Genomic DNA, 23,411 nt, shown 5'->3' on the forward strand with positions numbered 1-23,411 from the left:
CCCAGCCCCAGATGTCAAGTTGAAACCTCTGGGTTTCACTGGGTGGATTACAGTCGTCAATTGAACCGTGCTACTGCTGTGGTGCTCGCCCTCAGGAATCTGCTGCCCCGCGCATCTCGCTGCTGGCGGGTCTGGGTCAGACCTGTCTCATCAGCTGGACACGGGCAATGTCGAGACCTGTCATTGGGTTCCCGAGTTAACAGTGTGTGGTTAACATAAGGGGCAGTTTGCCTCTCGCAGCTGCTGTTTAGGGCAGTGGTTTTTTCAAGTTTTTTAGAGCTTAAGGCAACCCTCCAGAGATACCAGTGTGTGGTTTCCACTCATTTTTTGACAGTAAAACAGTAGCGCAGCAGAAAAATAACTAAGAACCTAGAAAGATCACAAGAGGGTACAGTGTTTTTGATACTATGAATTCATGTTTGAACTGTCTGGGTTTATCCTATGAATCATGTTTACATACCTAACGTGCTAACACTATGATTTTTTGAAAGGATCTCTAAGCACCTCAGGGTGTGATGGTTAAGAATCGCTGGTCTGAGTCTTGAATTTCTCCTGGGTAGGTAGGGTGCAGGGGGTATGAAGTCCCCACTTGTCCCACATCTGTTATGCACTTGTTGGGGATTGTGCCTCAAATAGTGTCAGCAAAAACATGACATCCCCCTGCAAGGAATTGGACCCAGTCAGTGAGACTTGCTGGGTCTGAATTGATTATTTAAACCAAATAATTACCCTGGGGTATGTCCTGGAACAAAGAGCTGTTCCAGGATCAAGATTCATTTCTCAATAGCTTATGAATATGGTGAGCAATTGAGCAGTACATGTAGGTGAATGAATGAATTTCTCTATATAATGAATTGCAGCACATGTATGTGAGTGCATGTATTAATGTGCTGTGCTGTGGATATGTTCTGTGGTTTAGCCCTATGAAAATAAGAAGCATACTGTCAAAGAGAATGTATGTATGCTTAGAGGTATCATCTAACTTTCAAGTAGGCAAGTACCAAATGTTATGATCCATTGCTGTTTTAAAAACTTGTTTGCATAATTAATTTTGTTATTAGAAGAACTATATTTAATTTCTCTTTTAAACTGGTTTAAATTAATGTAAAGATTTCCTGGCAGTGTGGTTAGGACCTCATTGTTTTAAAAGAATACAGTTTAAGCCCTTAAGTAGATGTGGCCAAAAGGATCCATGATGCAGTCAAATTGAGTATTACAGGAGACTGCTGATGATCATTCCTTTCATGGGAATTTTCCGCACACTAACCTTACTCACATGATTCAACATTTTCAGCTGTCAGTAGTTTTGTAGTATGCTAGGGGAGGAATGCATTATGTTTTAGTTTCTGAGCTAAATTTAGGTCCAAAGTGAAGGATATGCCTCTCAAGCAGGCAGGGTGGGAGGTGTTGTAGAATAGTATACTGGAAAATATACTGAGGAATAGGGTATATGAAGTTTTTTGAAGTGAAAAGAACAGAGTCACTAAAGTATCAAGAATTTTATATATTTTTCACAATTTTTTGTTTTCTGGAGCATCTTACTTTTCTTGTGAAGATTCAGAGATATTTACATAGCTCTTTAGCAAAAATGTAAATCTACACCTGAACTAAAAAGTTCCTTTTTTAAGGTTAACAAATACATTTATAATGTTAGAGGTGCTTAATAGCTTATTAAGTCAGGCATTTTCCCCTAAAAGTTTTTTTGCCTGAGGTAGACTGTGAAGGCCAATGTTCTATCATTTTCCTATTAAAATTGTTGTATATAGGCACAGAAGGTCCTGGTGTCAGCATCTCAGAGGAGAGACAGAGCACTTCTGAAATTAATGGTGTAAACATCATCTATAATCCTTATGCTTCTCTTTCTATTGAACAACAGAGACAAAAGTTGCCAATTTTTAAGGTATGAAAGGACTTTTTGATGTGCACATATCTTGCATGATGCCTGTTTTCTATACGTTGTTTCTGATTTTCTCTCTCCATCATCACTTTACAACTTGAAACAAAGTCAGGGAAATCATCTTTCATTTTCTTTCACTTTTTGTTCAGTTGTTTGCAGGTGACTTTGTTGTCTTTTATTACAAACTGTGGAGATTTATATTTAACTATTGTTGTGTGCCATATGAAAAATATCTTATTAGAAAACTTAAAAGTTGTTTAGAGCTTGCTGTCAGAAAGCTAAGTAACAGTAACTTACTGGCATAAGTAAGTTACATGTACATAAGCATCATTCTTAGATATTTATTGACATTTCTTTTCTGCAAAATTGAATGTCTTCCTCCTGTCCAGCTTAGAAATCACATACTGTACCTGGTGGAAAACTATCAGACTCTGGTGATTGTTGGAGAAACAGGATGTGGCAAAACCACCCAGATTCCACAAGTGAGTGAGATTATAACTTGGCAAAATTGTACTCTCTCAGATCTTATATGGGAAGCCACCCCAGATGTCACCATAGTGCATTGTAGTATAGGGACTAGTCATGATAGTATGCAAGTCCGAGAGAGGAGGAACATACCTATAAGCAGTTGAAAGTTGGCACTGAAATGGTATGATGTATTCTGCCCCATCAGTTATTAACCCAGACTTGGGCCATTGATTTATCTTACAAAATGTAGCTTCTTAACTAGGTGGCAGACTATTGTATGTGTATTTCTTAAATTTATTACCTTTTCAGATTATTTAAAATGAGAGACACCTTTCAGTCAGGATCTTCATAATTCTCTGTTTTTTTATTTACTGTGCTCCATTCCTAGAGAATTGTATCAACTTGGGGGGATATTTTTCATGTTTTTATTGCATTTTTCATTTTCTGTTACATTATTGATCAATATAAGGTATTGATAAAAAAGAATCATGATTGGTCAAGAATGTAAAATTAACTTGTCAGATCCCACATACCAGCAAAACTAGTAAGGTATATTACCTGCTTCAAGTGTGAATACTTGACTAAAATTTAGAAAATTGTACTGGGTAGAGGCTACAAAACAAAGACGGGAAGGAAATGTTTAAAGAGCAGTGTTTTGCACTTTTGCAATTCCTGTTACCTGAATTTCTTGAAGTGCTTTCTAACTGCTAATGCTCTTATAAAATAGATGTAGTAATATATTTGTTTATTTAGGTATACTGTAGAGGTATAGTGTTCACTAATGCAATCATTAAATAATTTATTTGAGATCGTACAGATCAATGTTAGAACCAGGAATGAATCTCAGGAGTCTAAACGTTAAGTAGTTTGCTCCAAAAATTAGATAATTGCCTCATATAACTAATTAATTCCATGTCTCCAATATGCTTGCAGTACTTAGCAGAAGCTGGCTGGACGGCTGAAGGGAGGGTAGTTGGAGTGACTCAGCCTCGCAGAGTTGCTGCTGTTTCAGTGAGTTTCTCCAGTTCTAAATTTCCCTGTTTGCTGAAAAAGTTGCTGTTGCATCTTCAAGTTCAAGTTTTTCTTCTACTGATTCTCTTTTGTCAGAATGTTCAGAAACTCTAAATTCAGTACAAATTGTGCTTTGTCAAACGTGGCCCTACCATAGAAAATGTTTGAGTCTACATTGGGGGTTGGCAAAATACAGCCTGTGAGGCACATCTGGCTCGTGGCAGGTCCCTTGGTCCTGCCTGGCCCAGGCACTGTCCAGCTGTGACACATGGGCATACAGCTTGGCTGGGACTTTACTAGGCAGCCCAAGTGGCAGTGGCAGGACGTGCCACAGGCGGGCAGTGTGGATCAGGCCGGGGCGGGGCTGTGCCCACATTCTGGCTGATCTGCTCCAGCAGGGGTGAGTCTGGAGCAGGTGTGGGGTGCACTGGGGCTGCTCACTGTTGGCAGTGGCAGGGAGGTGTGTCAGGGTTCATGGGCTCCAAACTTGTGGAACAAGGGTGGGTGCTGGCCAGGTCAGGGGAGGCGCACATGAGGGGGCTTCCATGAACACCCTACCATACCCACAAACCCTCTTTTGCAAACCCCACAACCACACCCTTCCCTACACACAATCATGCACCCCACAAACACTGCACCCACCAATGCCCTCCCCCAACAAACCCCACACCTCTCCCCACATGCATCCCCCACATTCACAGACACCTGTGCATCTCTAGGGGGAGTCCCCTCTTACTGCTATGTGCACACACCCCACCACACACATGTACCCCCCACCCGACACACACACACCCACAGCCCCCCACAAACCCCATACCCACTCATACACATCAAAACATCTCCACAAATCCCCCATACCCACACACACCCCCATGCCCACATACGCACACACCCCCAAAACCATCCACCCACATCCACACCACCCCATGCCCACATACACCTCCAGCTCCCCACAAACCCCATACTCGCTACACGCTGCACCCCACTATACAAGAGTAAGATTTCATTTTGAGTGATTATGCAATCACCTCTGTATATATACAACACAAACGCACACAACTCAGGACAAAAATATTAAAATAAATTAAAATATGTTATTTTCAATGTTTGACTTTTAGGTATCTAATTTGTTTTTTTTCCAGTTCCGAGATTGTATACCCCCTTCCCAAAAGGAGTACTTCTTGGGGGCAAGGGGAACCACTTCTAGTGGCATAGGTCAGATATTAGGGGGTAGGACTTTTGATTTCAAGAGGGCAGCCAGGATGTGGGGCACCTGTCAAGGGGCTGGGCTACCCTTGTGTCCTTCACAGCTCACCAAACCTTGTTAAGTCACCATCCACCAGAAATAATTGCCTGCCCCTGTCTATATACTGATGTAGGTTAATTTACTAATTGTTTCTCTCTAATTGGGATGGAGATTCATTTGTAAACACAAATTTCTACTTGTTGTTATCGCAGTTCCTGGCATGATAGAGTGTAGCTCAGTTCAACCTGACTAGCAGGCATTGCCAAATAGCTTGTCAGATCTGGAATGGCAAAAGTAGGTCTTATGAGCTAGAACTGAGGGGCAGCTGCTGAGTTGTGTGTAGGAAGCTGGTGCTGTGTTTGTTTGTGAATGAGACCATTATTAATTCCTCATGGTCTTCAAACACCCACAAAAATAAGTGGTGGTAGAAAAGTGTAATGACATAATGGAATATTAGGAAGATTGTGATCTGTTTGTGTGTCTAGTACCCCTTGTCTAATTTTTTGTTCTATTGTATTAGTTTTCTCTGATAACCTGTTCATCATATTGATTCTTTCTATGTTCTCTTAATTGCTGAGATTTAACTCATGGGTTTAAGTTTCAGTCCATTGCAGCATTCAACTTTTGCCCCAGATAACTGTCACTCTTGACCATTTTGTGCAACTTTCTCTGCCATACTCAACCTGTCCCTTGTTATAGTACATTATATGTACATATTGTACCTAATGCCTATGTTGTCCATTACACTGTAAATTTGTTGTACATACAGTTCTTGAGCCTCGACCTCTGGAAAAATAAACACTTGGTAGATTCCTTTTTCCCTGTCAAGCTGAATTGCTGATCTTTTGTTTGTCATCATCTTTTGTGTACTATCCATCATGAAGGACTGGAACCTAATGCTTGAGTGAGCTTTTCCTTCAGCTCTTCTCCATTCTTATCTTCAATAATATGCCTAATTGCCTGGGCAGTGCAGTACCTGAGGTACTATGTAAAATGCAGAAACTTGCATGAACTTTGTGTGTTTACTCTCCAATGTGACTTGGGTCTGTTTTAAATCAAGACATTTTAGCCTTTTAAGCATTTTAAGCATTTTAGCTTAAAACTAAGTATATGACCATGGAGGAATCTTGCTTGCTGTGCGAACACGCTTGTGATTTCTCTGGAATTCATGGCCAATGTAAAGAGATGGGAAGCATGTTATTTAATTTATTACTTTGACTAATTGAAATTGACTTTTGATAAAGCAGACCATTCATCTGCTATATCCAGTAAAGGATGGAGGTCATCAAAAGGCAAAAGAGGCAGTTGCAATGATATAAACTCCTGCAAGCTCTGCTGAATTACCCAAGTTGAAATGTAGAGGTATTTACTTGTGCTGTGTGAGGAATAGTGCCAAGAAGATTGTGTTTGAGATCCTGGGTTCGTGAAGGAATTCATGGAATAATGACTAATGGAAATAGCAGACAGGTCAGCATGAAGGAGACATGTTCATGAGTGCAGGGAAGAGACCAAAGTATGCCCATGCAGATTATTTAAAAAAAAAAAAACCTGTCAAAACAATTTAAAAGAGGATTATTTATGTAAGTGAAAACAGCATGCTGCTGACAAACTTAATAGACCAACCATCCATGTCTGTCCCTTTTGCAGTGGCTTTAGTTTCTAAATATAGGTTTTCTTTTGTTGAACTTGCTGTTCTACTTTCTAGTAATACATTCTGGCCAACATAATAGCATCTGGTTAATCAAGTTTGAAGCTTTTGTCTCTTGATTTGGTGGTTCAGTATGTTGAAAATTTTGATTTAGAGCAAATTTCTCTTCATTTCTCTGCTAAATATTTGCACCTTACATCAGCAGTGGGAGATTTTTAGTTTGATTCTTAATGTCTACTGTCTTCTTTAGCAAAAGGATAGATATCAGAAGCAAATATTCCACCACTTCTTGTTTTTTGGGTCAATTTAGCTCAGCAATTGAATATAATTTGTCAGCAGAACATGGTCACCTTCTCTATGCACATACCCACATTTAGTCTCTTTTGATTCTTAATATTGCTGGCAACTTGGATGCTATTTTCTGAATGGGAAACAAAAATATATTACTACTGGGATAACTGGATAACTGTGCCAGCAGGTGAATGCTGGTTTTATAATTATTGTTTAGAAAAGGTTGTTTAAACAGCCATAAATGCTGCTACAAATGGAAATTTCCCTTTTCCCCAACAAGAAATTCAGCTGGAGCTGAGACTGTTTCATAGATGATAAATGTCTATGCGGCACAGAGACGGTGTAAATTGATTCAGCGTGTTTGCAGAAATAAAACATTGGTTTTTACATAAAATGACACTAACAATGTCATTTGCATGCATTTGCTTTTGCAGGTGATAACTTTTGTCAGTGTTTCATGGCCAGCATTTGGATTAATACAGTTTCTTGAATTAACTTCTAAACACTCAGTTTCAAATGTTTAAGGGTATTTTTTCTTTTATTTAGCAGAGGCTGTTCTTCCCCTCCCCACTTCTTTAGTGTGCTTATTTTAAATTGATCAGTGAAAGCTGTAATCTCAGGGTCGCAGGCAATTTTTATCAATGGTGCAGTTACCAGAATATATACAGTTGAGAATTAAACCCTTTAAGTTTGATTCACCTTTTCCTAGCACCCATCAATAGAAGTTCCAGATTACTCAAGGTAAAATAGTTCAGTGGAATCCTTTCTGTGTATTCTGGCTGCTGAGAGACTGGTTGGGGAAGTCTCTACCTCAGAGGGTTAATAAATGGCTCTGTATGTTTTCACTTTATCCTTCTGTCAGCTGCCTGGGTGCTTTGAGAAACTCTTTTCCCAGTTTTAGCTTTTGCCACGGTCTGTGTCCTCTGTCACAGCCAGTCAGCTCCTTAGCTTTCTGAAGTAGAAACGGATATAAATTGTCCTGATGCTTGTTGGTTTTGCTGTCATTTAATTTACCGTGAACATTTGTTCTATTTTCTCAGGAGGTGTTTCCTTATTTTGGAACCGCTAAAATGTCCTATTTATCAGTTGTATCAAAATGTTTTATTTTTTAAAACTGTAGAAAATTAACCATGCTGCTGTGCAGAGTGAATTTTCTTAGTTCATCAGGAGCAATTCAGTGTAAAGACCTTTGTTTTCTTATTACACGACTCCTTTAGCTGTTCATAAACACTGATATCAAAGAAGTTTGTGGTAAACTATCTTCCTTATTACTGTCTGTCTGTTTCTTGGATGTTGCATTTTCTTTTAGGTTGCAGGCCGAGTGGCTGAGGAAAGAGGCGCTATGCTGGGTCATGATGTTGGATATTGTATTCGTTTTGATGATTGCACAGACCCTCAGGCTACAAGAATTAAGGTGAAACTTGAGCAGATTTCAGGTATCCTAAAATGGTTAGCCGAAGCTCACAAGGTGCTTTTGCAAATGCTTTAACCTTTGTAATGTCTGATGAGATTGATATGTTAGATTGTACTCATGTAGATGAGGAAACTGAAACATTGGCAGGTTAATTGTCTAGAATCATGCCGGTGGGTCAAAAGTAGAATGAGGAATAGGTGTCCAGCTCCCTGCTAGCACATTACATTCACAACTGTCAATATTTTTAGACTTTATTAAAGAAAGGGGTGTGGTGTTTTATTATGCTATCTATTTCTGGGGTGATAGATCAGCTCTTTGAAAGAGCAAATTTTTAAGGAATGGAGCATGAGTTTTCATTCCACTTTTACATATGTTTTTCTCGTTGTTCAGCACGGTCAATACCAGCAGCCATTTAAAACCCATAGGAGGTTTTTCAAGGTGGTTAAGATCAGATCAGATTGCTGCAGTGTTTGTGAAACTTGATAACAGTGAAGCAGTAATGTAGGTCTGCAGCGAGTCAAAGTTAAACCCTAGCATCACCTGAATTACAGAATTAGATTAAAAGTGCAGTAAGTTAGAGAATTAATAGACAAGTTGAAGGTGACTTTATGTGAATGAGAGTACTCCTCATGGCTGTATTTTAAATTATCACAGTGAGCCACATTGAAGTTACTGAAGCTGTGTGGAAAAGAGTCTTTTTCAGTGGATTAAAAGCAACTATTAGGTTTTATATAATACTTTCTCATTAATAAAGCTTCATCAACAGACTTACCAACTATAAGCAATTTTGAGAAGCAGTATAAAAGAGTGGAAAGACATTTGTTTGCAAAACAATTTTTTTTTTTAATGGATTCTGGGATTGGGTATTGGGAATATGAAGTTTTTTCACCCCAGTGCCGTAGGTTCATGTCCAACTCTTGAGCATAGTTGGTTTATTCAGAAAAGAGACCAGCAGGTCTCTTTTCTGAATAAACCAACCATGGTTTTTGTGTCCAGATCCAGACTAGCCAAAAATCATTACTTTGATGATTCTCAGAGATTTTTGTGAAAAGCTGGCATATCATTTAGCTAATAAGGAGAATGTTTGCATCTCAAAGAGTATGAATCTCTAGATGTGGCAGGTTGAAGCACCACCTCTGAATTTATTTATTTAAATAATGAGCTTACTTTCAAGCTACTTCAGCATCTCTTGTTTGCAGTTTACTTGAGTGTTGAGAAACACATGGATTTCTTTTATACCTGGTGCTTAAGGGAGTGAAAATCAAGTATAAAATTACTCGGAGGTAATAAAAAATGCAATTAAAATGCATCGTACAATGCAGAACACTCATTGGTTTCTTACAAACAGGGCATGAAAATAGCTTTTTCAGTTCAGATTGTTCTTAGAGATAACTAATTTTCCCTTTGTGTTTGTTTTCAGTTTCTGACTGATGGTATGTTGGTGAGGGAGATGATGGCTGACCCATTACTAACAAGATACAGGTAAAGATATGTACACTGATGACAGAAACCTATGGCAATTGACTTTTTTTTCAGTTTAGAGAGCAGTTAATAACCACCATTTTTGCAACCCAAATTGAAGACTATTTTTGAGTTTTAATGCCAGATGTATTTTAGAGAATTGCCAACTAACAACCCACATTTTCTGTTTTAGATCAAATGTATTTGGATATAAAGTCCTGGAAAGTGAGGCTTGTAATGGGAATGAAAAGTACCAATCTAATAATGAGGTTCTGCTCTGGGAGGTGTGGGAGTACCAGTAGAACTGGAGTGAGATTATTGTAGAACCTCAGAGGAGCTGTAAGTCTCTCAGTGAAGTTTAGCTTAAATCAATCGTTTTATTTTTCACAACAATTCTGGCAGACATGATATGAAAGTCAAACTGGGTTCCTTGTGCTCTCACTCACCAGTGACAGGAAACCTGGTTAATGATTCTGTTGATTATCTATAGGACAGAATATAATTCAGGGCCAGCAAGAGTGAGAAGCAGCATAAAAATACTTGGATTGGTTGACTGAGGAGGGTCATCTTTCCATGTATTGACTTTTCAGAGTAGAACTGTAGTTCCATTGCTTAAATGTAAACTGAAACCCATAAAGGAATAAATGTAGATTGTGTTTTTTAACAGTGGGGTTGGTGCCATGGAATAATTGTACCTCGTAAGAATTTGAGCTATGTAGTCTCATAGTTTAAATTGATCTCCCCCTCCACCCTGTTTAAGGGTTATCAATAAAAAAAAAAACACAGATAGTTTTCCAAGCCCTAGGAAGTCTGTGGTTTGCAGAAATGATAGAAAAACAGCTTTCTCAAGCCCTTTAAAAATGGGGTATACAGCATGTGTACTATTCTTTTCCTCTTGTCCTTTTTTGTTTTTTCCACTTTGAAAAATGAAGCTATTTTTTTTTACTTCTCTCTGTTGCTATTCCATTTATCGTGCAGCTTTTACTAAGCAACCAAGCCAAATAAAGTTTTCAAACCCAGGCTAATCAAAAGGGTTCAAAATCAGGCAAAATAAAAGTTTACCTATTCCTTCTTGTACTGCCTAGTAGTATGGTTGATAAATTATAGGGAATTTAAATGAGTAGCTTGCTGTGTTCCCCTCTGCTTTTTTAAATAGGTTTAGCTAAAAGCATGAAGTTGTCTTTAACATTCTAGGCATTCCTCTGAAAGTGTGTGGGTATGAAACTGTCTTGGCTCCGGTGTCAAATCTGATTATAGAAACTGTCTTTCTGCTTTGGTCCACAGTGTCCTCATGCTGGATGAAGCGCATGAAAGAACCCTGTATACAGACATTGCCATTGGCTTATTAAAAAAGGTCATTCTTTTAATTTCTCTTTTTGTGTTTTTCCATCACTTTCCATCCATTTGGGCACAGCTTTATGACCCAAGGATTTTAATGCTCCTATCATGCTGCTGTCTTATAAAATACAAGGTATTCAACTATTCCCTTGCTACCACACAAGGTCTACCCTGTTTCCTCCATAACCTACCACTTCTATACTTTCTTCCCTTCGAGTCAAAGTGCAGTCTTTTTCCATTGCTGATGAACATGCTTCCCCATGAATAATTTCCTATAAAGGTATTGGCACCATTGGAGATCCTCTCTTCCATCTGGCATCAAGACCAAAATTACAATGTTAATTTTAGAACAGCCACTGCTTGGCCTATTCTGATCTTTGAAAAATGGTCCTTGTACAATCCTCCTTAAATAGATAGTTCTTGGGTATACAATGAAGTTTGGTGTAGCTCTGCTCACTAGATAAGCTTTGACTCATTCAGTTGTCCCATGTCTTGTTAAAGTCTGTGGTTTGCAGAAATGATAGAAAAACAGCTCTCTCAAGGCTTTTAAAAATGGAATATACAGCATGTGTACTATTCTTTCCCTCTTGTCCTTTTTTCCCTCTTGCCCGCGCTGTTCAATTTCTTTATCAGCGATTTGGATGATGGGGTGAAAAGCAACCTGTTTAAATTTGCTGATGATACCAAAATTTGGGGTGAGGTGAGCATGGTAGTAGGGAGGGAAAGACTGCAGCAAGACCTGGCAAAAACAGGATGCGTTTCAATACTGACAAATTCAGGGTGCTGCACTTGGGCAGTAGTAACCAGCAGCACACTTATAAGATGGGAAATCCCTTCTTGAGAGCATCGAGGCAGAAAGGGATCTTGGAGTCATTATTGACTCCAAGATGAACATGGGCCGACAATGTGCGGTCATGGTTGGCAGGGCTAACCGGACCTTGTCGTGCATCTCAAGTAGGGCCAAGGAGGTGATCCTCCCTCTCTGTGTGACACTAGTCAGGCCACAGCTAGAGCACTGTATCCAGTTCTGTGCGCCCCACTTCAGGAGGGATGTGGACAACATTGAGATGGTCGAGAGGAGGGCCACCCGCATGATCCAGGGACAACAGGGCAGACCCTACAATGAGAGACTGCGGGACCTGAACCTGTTCAGCCTTCACAAGAGAAGGCTGAGGGGGGACCTGGTGACAGTCTATAAACTCACTAGGGGGGACCAGCAGGGTTTGGGAGAGACCTTGTTTCCCCTAGCGCCCCCTGGCATAACAAGGAATAACGACCCCAAGTTGTTGGAGAGTAGGTTTAGATTAGACATCTGTAAGAACTACTTCACAGTCAGGGCGGCTAGGATCTGGAACCAACTTCAAAGGGAAGTGGTGCCGGCTCCTATCCCGGGGGTCTTTAAGAAGAGGCTTGATACCTACCTGGCTGGAGTCATTTGAGCCCAGTTTTTCTCCTGCCCAGGTGGGGGGGTCAGACTTGAAGATCTACAAGGTCCCTTCCAACCCTACTTCTATGATTCTATGAAATATGTGTAAAGAGAATTTAATGATAGGGTATTTTAGAACAGCTTGCTTCTGCTGTTTCCCAGGGAACTGTTTTAACTCACAAATTTCTGTATCTTAGATTCAAAAGAAACGAGGGGATCTGCGACTGATTGTAGCATCGGCTACCCTGGATGCAGAGGTACAGCTTCTTTTTAGCTTAAAAATTACATTGACCTCAAGTGGATATGTAACTTGTAGCAGAAGACACCTTGGTCTGTATGCTGCCTATTTGGGGAATAATTATTTGTATGAGTGATGGTAAAGGGGAAGTAGACCCTTGCAGACTTTTTATTTCTGTTATTTTAACGTGGGCACATTTTGGTGGTGGTTTTTAGTTTTTCTTATTTGATTTGTTTGCACTTTTTCAGTAAATAGCAGCTTTTAAGAAATGCTGATTATTCTTAATCTACCTGGTATTTTTCTCTGATAAAACCAAAAAAATTAACCCTGTATTGGTGAATAGTGATACACTGACAACAGCTGACTAATAGGAATGTATGATTATTAAATAATCTGTTGCCATAGACCCTTGCTATTTAATTTTAGTAAGCCAAAAGCACTTTGAGAATTACAGTTGAATGAATTAGCTGGCAGATGCACACAGTGGAGCCAAATTAATGTGTTAGAAAAAAAATACATTGTTCATTTGACAGCTAATTAAATTTTACACATTGATAATGTGCCAGACCTGGTCATGTACTCAAACATGTTCTTTAGTTTCCTTGTACAAGAAAGGCATTATTACAGCATTCCATTAAACTTTTGCTATACTCAAAAAGATGTTGAATTTTCAATTATCTTGGAGGCATATTTTAGTCATTTGCTAATATATGGTTATATTCATATACAGCATGTTAACTATACATGTATTACTAAGGAAATATATTTTGAAATTTGAATGTTGCTGGGTACAGTAATTACTCTGAGTGTGGTAATATTTTTATTAATCTATTGTTAACAAATATTTGAAATATCTTGTTATGTCAGATTAACTTTAAGCCAATAAGATGTCTTATAAATCACATCCTTATATGAGTCTTCTGAACCTATTTTTGTAAAAATAGGTCCTTGGTCTGTGAGCATCTGACTACTGTTATGTGCACCATTTACTATGTCAGTTGTAGGTGTACCTAAGTGTGCAGAAGACCTGTAAAGCAGTCTAGGGAATTTAAATGCCCAGTTTAGCCAGAGATTGAAAGGTATTTAGGCACCAAAATATCTGCCTTAATTTCTTTAAAAAACAAACAAACAAAAAAATAACCCCTTAAATTTACCATAAACAACAATTGTTAACTTTGGAGACAAAAATCTAAATAGCACTAAGTTGACACTTTTAGTATTCTAAGTTTCTCCCTCAATTCTTTGGTGTAACAAATTGAGTGTTGTGTTTTGTTGTTTGCTTTATTTAGAAATTTAGAGATTTCTTCAATCAAAATGAGACTAGTGACCCCAGCAAGGATACCAGTGTGATTCTTACTGTGGAAGGGAGAACTTTTCCAGTGGATGTCTTTTATATACAGAGGTCTGTTCCTGTTTAATCCTTGTAAGTGGTGATTAGAGCAATGTGTATCTATGGCATCAGCTTGCTTAGTTTAAAATTTAGGAATTCTTTGTGGGGGATTAATTGAGGGAACGTTAGCTATTCTTTCAAAATATTCTTACATGGTTTTAATGCCAACACCTTAAGGGTATCGATGTGAACATAATTTTTTCAGTTGAATGTGCATTTTCTTGTATTTGTTAATAGCAAAAGTGGGCTTGAATAGAAGAAAAGGGCTTCAGGAGCTGCCCATGCCAGCCATCTGGAGTGCATCTCAGACAGGTGTTACAGGGATTTAGTGACATCTTTTGCTTTTCCTCCCTCAGAGGGAGCAGGCCAAGTGGTATTTCATTATTTGCTTTGCCACTGTTCACAGAAAAGAATGTGCAAACCTGGTAGGAGAATTGTGTTTGTTCTCTTCAGAAGGAAACACATAAGTTTGGCAATAGTAAGCTTTCTGTTTTTTTAAAGCCCCCACAACCAATGTTCGGGCTGCATTTTTGCTGGACAGAGAAATGTTGGTATGATGTACCCCTCATTCAGCTGTTGTGCCCTCCAAAAGCTATGGAGATGGTTAAAATACAACATAATAATAGACTGTAAGGAGAACAGCACCTAGGAAGTAAAGGAATAGCCATTCCATCCTAGGAAACAGTGTCTTCACACATCCTGCTGTGATGAAGCATGCTACTTTACCATTTATGCTGCATTGGCATTTTCTGTAACCATCTCCCATGTAACTACTTGGCAAGCCTCAGCTTGAGCACAGTATGATGTGGCTGTCTCATTCATAGCTTACAACCTACCTCAGATCAGATTTCTGGGTTTGGATATGTGGTCTTCCCTCTTCTGTTTGAAGGACATGCCTTTAGCCTCTTAAAAATAAGTGTTGCCTTGTTAATATCTAACTTTTTACAGATGAGTTGCACATTACTGGAAGCAAGGGAAACGTCTTAAAGGAGATCATAGTAGCCTGTTTATACCAAGGCAGTCGTTCAGGAACTAGTCTTTAGGTCCAGGTATTCAGGGGAGTTATTCATTTGTGCACATATATCTTTGTGCAGATACTAATTCATATTTGTGGAAACACATTTCTTGCTGAGTTATTACATTTTTTTTCAGAGAGAATACCACATTTCATATGTGCATTTGGAAGCAAGTCTGAATATTATGAGAGTTTTATATAAATGAGAGCCTGTAGAAATTAAGAAATATGAACAATTATGGCTAGATTTTTTAAAAAGTGTGCACGCAGTTGTAAACAACATCTGGGCAATTAGAGGTATTTGTGTGCATTTGCAGTAATTACTTCATAAATTTAGCCCTCAATACTTGCACTAGAATTTCACTTAAGTGTTCAATTGTTCACATATATACCAGCTTGGTTTATTAGGAAATGAAGTCTTTAAAATGGTGCTTTTTCTGTGTAATTGTAGTATCACAAACAGCATATTTTTGCAAAAGCCTGTCCTGATGGGAAGGAAACAGATGGGGTGCATCTGACTGACGTGGTGAACATGGCAATTAGCAAGGCCCAAAGGCTGACTGGTTAATTTTCTAAAGATACATCATGAATTAAATGAGAATATAATTGATTTGTAATGCCTATGCAAAGCTAGTAATTTGTTCTTTCCTTCTTAAAGATAAAAGATTGTAGTTATGCACATACTAAGGCTTTTTTTTTGTTTCCCCACCCCTCTAACAGCCCTGTTCCAGATTATGTCAAATCAACTGTAGAAACCGTGATGAAAATTCACCAGATGGAGAGTGATGGGGATATATTGGCCTTTCTAACTGGCCAGGTACAAACATACATTAAAAGGATGCTTTTCTTTTTTTGCTTTAAGTTAGTATTTTTCAGGATATGGTTTTGCAAGCTCTCATTATAACTCTGCTCCTGTTAAAGATACTGGCAGTTTGGAAACCCATAAAAGTAAAATTAGGTCAGTGTTGAACATTTTTTGGAAATCCTGCTATTACACCAAATTAATCAAACCCTGGTGCTGTGAATAGTTATCTTGTGATGTTGCTCTGTGCTTTCAGTTCCATTGAAAATGACAGAAACAATCCATTATTTCTTTGTACTGTTTTCATATACTAGGTTTCTAAATGATGTGCAAGTCATCATTAATCAATGTAAATTGCATTTGTGATAAGCACTAAGATATTAAATTGAAGAACATAAGATTACAAGGTGCTTCCTGGATCTGAGTCCTGTCCGCTGCTATCATAAGCAAACCACTATCTGTAATCTCATTCAGAAATTTATCAAGTTCAGTCTTAAAACCAGTTGAGTTTCTCTTTCTCTGGCTGCTCCTTTTGGAAAGCTCTTATTTTATATCTTAAATTATAAGATGTTAATTAAAGTACTTGTAAAATTACATGATCTGTATAACTTCAACCTAGTTGTTACTGTACATGTTTTTTACTCGCCCTCTAAGGCAGTGGTTCCCAAACTGAGTCGCAACGCCATTTGGGGTTGCGAGAAATAAAATCACTTTAAGTCAGAGCCAGGCAAAATATGGCTTGCAGGCCGTATCCAGCCTGCCAGACAGTTTCATCTGACCACTGGCACCCACCAACTAACTGTGCAGCTTCCAGGCAGGGTGGCAGCTGCTGCTGCTGCTGGGGGATCTACTTGCCTCCCACGGCATCCCACTCGCTCCTGGCACCAGGTGGGGAAGTGGCAGGGGTGGGCAGAGGGGAGCTCCAGCAGGAGATGGGGTGGGAGCATGGGGCTGGGGTTGGTGTCAGCATAGAACCCAACCCCAGGGGGGCAGTGGGACAGTGCAGCTCAGGTGGGCAGGGTGTGGGTGTGAGGACTCCCACACACTCCTCGCCCCATGGCATAGCCCTTGCCGCTGGCGGCAGCAGCAGGTGACAGGTGCTTGGGGCAGTCATGGGCTGCCCAAGCACTGCCACCTGGCAGTGCACGGCTCCAGCCAATTCTGCATGTGGTGGTGAGGAGAGCACAGGCCAGCCGGCTTGTATCTTGCAGGACTCCGCGTGGCATGTGCAATTCTATGTCGCTGGGAGAAGCCTCACACAACAGAGCTGGCTGCCCTCTGTGCCCCCTGCTGTGCAAGTCCTGGGACTGCTGGGAATCAGGGAACGGGACTTCCTCCACTCCTGCCTGAATCTAGGGATCTGCACAGCAGGGGGTGGGGAAGGCAGCTGGTTCCATCATGGGGCTTCTCCCAATGTCATGCGAGTGCCTGGAGCTGTATGTGTGCCACTCAGAGCCCCGTGCAATAGAAGGAGTGGAGGTAGGAAGTGGGGAGCTGGGTTCTGTGCTCCACTCTGACTGCAGCAGCCACCACCTCCCACAAGCGGCAGCTGGGGCTCGGGTATTACTGAAGGGTTGCAGGGTGCTGTGAACCCTGGCCCTGGGGCACCCGGGGAGGCATGGGGGGCTGTGGGTTGGGAGTGAGGGGACTTGCTGAGGAAATGGGGTCATGCTGAGGAAATGGGATCATAAATGGGATCACACTGAGGAAAAGTTTGGGAAGTACTGCTCTAAGTGCATTATAGAGCAACACCTTTATAGAGCCAGCAGCTATATAGTATTTGAATCATTACTTGTTAGTGCTGATTCCTTCTGGCATGCCCTTCAGATAGCAATTCTGTGCTACAGTCATTGTCTTTTACTTTTTCTACTCACGAATTTATTCCAGAATCACTATTGTATTTTAGTACAAATTAACTTTCAAGGATAGATTGGATCTGCATATGTATTGAGCACAAGGTGCACCTTCATCTGAAGTGGGTTGTTCTAAGTGGTCCTGTAATAAAGTAGTTTAGTTGAAGCTGCCCAATATTGGGTAAGGGAAGCGCATTGTTGTCTTGCATGCTACATTTCTTGTTTAGTAGTGCAATGTGTTTTGCTTCCTGTGAAAATGAAGGTGACTAGCAAAGCATTATATTTCAGATAAGATGCTTTTCTTTCAGTGGTTGAACTGGGTTGGTTTGTGGCAACTTGGCAATCTGGTCCTGTGTTAAGGGGTCTGAAAACTGACCCTCTAAAGACTGATCTTTTTATGAGAAAAATGCTGTAGTTTCTATTGTTGCTAAAATAACTTCTAAAATGTAGAGAGTAATTGATATGGTGATACCTGCCTTAGTTTGCAGACAGCCATGATCAATTTTTTAACGGAATTAAATGCCACCCTTAATTTTAATTGGGTTTAAATTTGAAGTTGACCAACAGTTCAGATATGTATTCTGTTAACTATTTTACTGGTTAACAAATCTAAGAGGTGGTCTTAACATGAAGTTCTGCTCAGTCTAGATTGATTGGCATCTCTCTTTTGACATCTGAAATTGTTCAAAGTGCCTGAGAGCACTACTATATTCTCCCTCCTCAACTCGAAATTCAGCCTACGTTTATATTGTGTGCGGTCATGTATTTATTTATTTTTAGTTCAATAGATGCCTCATATATTGTCCAAGTTAGCTAAATGATTTACATAACATTCAAAGTGTTTGAAGTACAAGGCATTGGAGATGAACTCTTTGTGCATCTTTCTCTTACACGGGTTTTAGTTGTGTGATGATATAGCTAAATTTCTCTTGGTCTGTCTGTACTTTTCTAGGAGGAAGTAGAAACTGTTGTTTCTATGCTGATAGAACAGGCTCGAGCCCTTTCTCGTACTGGGATGAAGAAACACCTCCGTGTTCTCCCTTTGTATGCTGGGCTTCCTTCCTCTGAGCAGATGAAAGTATTTGAGAGGGTTTCACACAGTGTCAGAAAGGTAAGGCTGCTACTTAGAATATTGCTTTAGTGCCTCTCATTCAGAGGGATTCCCATACTCTTTACAGATAATAGTATCTTGTGGGCTCAGATCAAACGCTGTATCTTGCCCTTTGTTATATGGTCAGCTTAGAGACCACCAAGTTGGTGGTGTCTGGATACATTATTCAGTCCCTTTTTCCAAGCAGTTATGTCCCAAGAATTGTAAACTGGAGCAAAAAAGTTCCCATGATCCCCCATAATATAATCTGCACTGAGTTGCTTGTAGTATACTTTGCATTGTGTTTTCAGCATCTTTCTAAACATTCCCGGTGATCATAGATTCCCTGTAGTTTCCTAGTAGTTCAGTTGTAACAATTGTCCTCAGCCACTCTCATGTGGGCTGTTGCTCTACAAATGCACCTGTCAATGGCTGCTGCCCTTGCCCCTGTTTCCTTCTGACCCTTTCACTAGCGGTTCCTGCCTTTGTAGGAGACTTGCACCATGCACACGTATCTATACTTGTGACATGGGCCTCTGTCCTCTTCCGGTCTTTGAACTGCAACCTCCAACCCACAGCTATTTCACTGCTGTCCTACTCCACTAACTCTGACTCTGTTGGGAGCTGTTGAGCCCCATTCTCTTAAGGAGCTCTGGTCTCTTTCCCAGCCAGAATGAACCAAATGTTTTCTTTTAGGATCACTTACATAGCTCAAAGAGGCAGAGTCAAGTGCTTAGAATTTTAAAGGGGTCTTACCTCCAGCTGTGTGGACTTGGGCTTCTCAACCTGTTACATCTGCCCATCTCTACAGTGTACTAAATTCTGATACGGATCTGGGCACCCTTTCTGTGTCAAGTATTACTGCAGGTCACTTTTCAGATGGCAAGTGCTATCAATAATGAGGGACTTATTAGCAGTTCCTGCTACTGCAAATTATTATGGTTTTAGGCTCTTTCTTACTTCTCAGTTTGTCAAAAATGTTACAGCTACAGTAAGTTCTCTCATGTTTGCCTGATCAGTTTTCCTTTCTAGTTGCTACACTGGCTCCCATATTTATCTTCATTCTTTTCAAGCTTCTCAGTCTCTTCTCTGCAATACTCTGCTCTTGATGTCTGCTTCAGTTTCTTGCATTTCTTTCTGAAATCCATACTGATACAGATATCTTTTAACAGTAAAACAAGACTTAGTAATAGGCTGGGTAAATGCAGTAAAATTTCATTTAAAAAGAGTTAAAACTTGTCTTGTTTTCATTGACAATGAGTGTCTGGCTCCAGCTAGCTTCCATCGATCACTTCATGCTATAAAGTAGAGCTACCATGCAATTGGGCAGTTGGTGTTTTTGCATAGGCAAGGCCTGTGTTTGGAAGGGAAATATTGTTAGCATTGCAGGGCCCAGTGGATTTGATTTAAATCACTGGTCAGGAAGCCTTGATTTAATCATTGCTTTCTACAGAAAGTGCATTCTTGTTGTTTGATAGCCTTTTTTTTATTTAACTTCTTGAAATGGCACTTTTAGAGAGAGATAAAGACTTCACTGTGTGTACACAAACTTGCAGAGAGACAATAGGGCTGATGGGTGGGTAATCAGTAGGGATGTGCGAAGCTTTGGGTGATGATTCGATTTGGAGGAGATTCGGCCTGAATCGGTGGCTGAATTTCTGAATCCGAATTGAATCGGGACCAATTAAAAGGTCCAAATTGATTCAAAGGTCTCCAAATCTGATGATTTGGACAGTCCCAGGGGGCTGCAGCTGGACTCAGAGTGGGTAAGTAGGGGGAGGAATCCATGGGGGGACCTCTGCCAGGCCCCATCCCCTGCCTGCTCCCCCAGTCCCTGTGACCTCCACCTGCCCACCCCAGCTCCTGTTGCTTTAAAAAAATGCCTCCACTCACTGGCTGCTGCTGGGCGGGGGCGTGATCCCCGCTTCTCCACACTGCCCCATGCTGCATGGGGGGCTCTGCCACGAGCCCCCTGACTCCCCCGGACCCCTCATGGGTGCCCTGCCTGGGCCAGCTCTGACCCTTTAAGAAAAGAAAAAGGGGAAAACCCTGGGACTCATGGCTCCTGCAGCGGCCTCAGGGCTTTGAGGGGCTCATGCAGAGCCCCCCATGTGGCATGGGGCAGTAGGGATCACCCTCCCCGCTGGGCAGGAATGGTGAGTGTGGGGGTTTTCTTGGTGCGGGGCTTGTTTGTTTGTTTTTTTCTTGGTGGGGGCTTGAGCCGCAGCGGGTGGGGCAGCCATGGGGGGGCTAGGGGAGCAGGGGGGTTTGCGGGGCTCGTGCAGAGCCTCCCACACAGCGTGGGGGCATCAGGGATTGCCCCCCTGCCTGGCAGCACCCAGTGAGTCTGGGCTCTTTTTTAAAGGGCTGGGAGCTGGGGCAGGTGGGACAGCCATTGCCCAGCTGGGAGAGCAGAAGGGGGATGGGCCTGGCCTGGGCAATTTGGCCAGATCAATTCGGGATGGTGATTTGAATCGCTGAATCGAATTGCATGTCCCCTGAATCAGCTGCATCTGAATCTGAAGCAAATACTAGCTGTTTTGCACAGGCCTAGTAATTAGATCTGTTATCTCTCATCTCAATATACATAAGGATGTTATCTGTGGAGGCAACAAACTTTCCCTATGCCTGAAGAAGAGCCTTTGTGCCTGAAAGCTTGCCAAGAACAATTTTGCTAACTATTTAGTAGGTCTAACAAAAGATATCACATCTACCCAAAGAACTTTGTCAGTCTGTGATCTCTGGAGACACAAATCTTCAGTTTAGAAACTGAAACTCAGCATCATTGAGATGATTAATGGGATCTTCTAGACTGAGCACTGAGTCCCATTGGGTAGAGTGGTTTTCTTTAGTCTTTACTAATGTATAGAGGAACCTCTGGGAACTCTATGAGATTGGGCCCCTAATATAGTCCATGGCCTATTGTGACCTATTTATAAAACTTCTAAAAAGTTTACGTGGATATATTGTTTCAAATAGTATATAATTAGAAGTTATAATCCCTATTCCATGATGATCTCTTTGAACTTTAACTTATCTTAAATTAAAACTATCTTAATTTTTTTTTTAAAGCATGTTAATAAAAAATATGATTAAATGAAAAAATCTGATTTTTTAACTTAAAAAATCATTGATTTTTATCCACCCTGTTGCAGGGGATGAGTTACCATTGTTTTTGTCTCTTTGTGGATTTGATTATTACAGTTGCTCGTTCCCTATTGGAGGATGTTGGACAATTGGAAATTTACCTCTCTTGCCTCCTTAGTACACCACTGACTCAAACTTTAAGGATTTTTTAATATGTTGCTGTTTCAAATGACATAAAATTATACTTCTCTCGGCTTTGCCATAACATTTTTGCTGCTTTAAAAAAAATTGACAAGACCTTAACTTCCTATGGATATTATCTACTTTGAGATCAGCTGTTTCCATTTTTATTATTGTTACAAGTAAAGGCAGACGATTTCTCTCTAACATTTCCTTCAGTTATAATAATTTTTTGTGGTTTTCTGTTTATCTGATAGCAGTTAGTATATGTAGAGTTAGTTTAATTTTTTTGTTGTATAGATAACCTGTTTCCCTTGGTTTTTATGGGGAGAATATAGCAGTTTATATATCTATTTTAATATCACGTGAACAGCTTCACCTGTGCATTACTTCTGTGCTTTCCTGTATATTTTTTGTAGATGACACATCTGAATTATTTCAGGTGACTCCCATTTGAGGCCTAGGGCTGCGACTGCAGACTTGAATGGAAATTGGAACTCAAATAACTTGATTGCCTTTGGTGTCTCTAGGTGATTGTGGCCACCAATATTGCTGAAACATCCATTACCATTCATGGGATCTCATCTGTGATTGACTGTGGCTTTATGAAACTTCGGGCCTATAATCCCAAAACAGCCATTGAATGCCTTGTAGTTGTTCCAGTGTCAAAGGCATCAGCTAATCAGAGAGCAGGACGTGCAGGCCGAAACCGCTCTGGAAAATGTTATAGGCTTTACACAGGTAGGTGATGTATTGCACAGGAGAAGTTGCTGTTTTGTGACTTGCATTTAGCTTTACTGCTTTCTTTTTGCAAACATCAGGAACTGTCTTAAAATATACTCATTGAGGTTCAGACTGCTGTTGATTTAATTCTAGCAGGAAAGCATTTGTGCCCTATGGGGGTTTGCATACCACTAGGCACATGCCTTATGTGTAATTAATTTACTAATGTCTAATAATGTTCAGGTATCATAATAAGATGCCCTGCATTTTTCATTGTATAGATCTTTGGCTATATTAGTTTATGATTTAAAAACACTCCATGTTGATAACAAATGGCTTGTTAATGATGGTGGTTGTGGTCTCCAGTCAATTTTATTTTAATTAATAATAGAAAAATAGTTTAAATATTGTTCTTTTTACATTGACTTAGAGTAATTTTTAGTATAGTGAGTACCTCTAAAGCATTTCACTCACTTTAACAATGTGAAAATCAAATGGGATGCAAAGAAAATACATTGGCTCAGAATGAGTGTTTGATTCTGAAACTTGATTCCAAAGAGCTTTTACTTCATCCGCCACAGAGGAAGACTTTGAGAAGTTGCCACAGTCCACTGTTCCAGAAATGCAGCGGAGTAACCTGTCACCCGTCATATTGCAGTTGAAAGCTTTGGGAATTGACAATGTGCTCAGGTTCCCCTTCCTCTCTGTAAGTCGTGGATTCCTTTCAGAAATCTGCTTCTCGGGTGGTCAGACTTTTCAGGCTGTGGACTCTTAGTCATTTTCTAATCAGTACCCATTTTATAATTGTGTAACATCTCTGTGGCAGCTACAGT

At 40.3% G+C, this 23,411-nt stretch overlaps 1 protein-coding gene across 3 annotated transcripts in view; it reads left to right on the forward strand.

Annotated features, from left to right (window-relative positions):
- DHX35 (DEAH-box helicase 35) overlaps window positions 1–23,411 on the forward strand; it is a 63,975-nt gene that overhangs the window by 530 nt on the left and 40,034 nt on the right. For 2 of the 3 annotated variants that reach the window (XM_019509783.1, XM_019509784.1), the window contains exons 2-13: window positions 1,767–1,900; window positions 2,287–2,379; window positions 3,299–3,376; window positions 7,871–7,975; window positions 9,396–9,457; window positions 10,721–10,790; window positions 12,398–12,457; window positions 13,728–13,840; window positions 15,564–15,660; window positions 18,451–18,609; window positions 22,386–22,596; window positions 23,160–23,284. In XM_019509783.1, coding sequence (XP_019365328.1) covers window positions 1,767–1,900; window positions 2,287–2,379; window positions 3,299–3,376; window positions 7,871–7,975; window positions 9,396–9,457; window positions 10,721–10,790; window positions 12,398–12,457; window positions 13,728–13,840; window positions 15,564–15,660; window positions 18,451–18,609; window positions 22,386–22,596; window positions 23,160–23,284 — 1,307 coding nt within the window. Of the gene's footprint in view, window positions 1–1,766; window positions 1,901–2,286; window positions 2,380–3,298; window positions 3,377–7,870; window positions 7,976–9,395; window positions 9,458–10,720; window positions 10,791–12,397; window positions 12,458–13,727; window positions 13,841–15,563; window positions 15,661–18,450; window positions 18,610–22,385; window positions 22,597–23,159; window positions 23,285–23,411 lie in introns of those variants that run through there. The other variant, XM_019509785.1, reaches the window with a different exon arrangement.

This window comes from Gavialis gangeticus, unplaced genomic scaffold (genome assembly GCF_001723915.1).
Source record: "Gavialis gangeticus isolate Ggan-Ray unplaced genomic scaffold, GavGan_comp1, whole genome shotgun sequence".
Lineage (NCBI taxonomy): Eukaryota > Metazoa > Chordata > Crocodylia > Gavialidae > Gavialis > Gavialis gangeticus.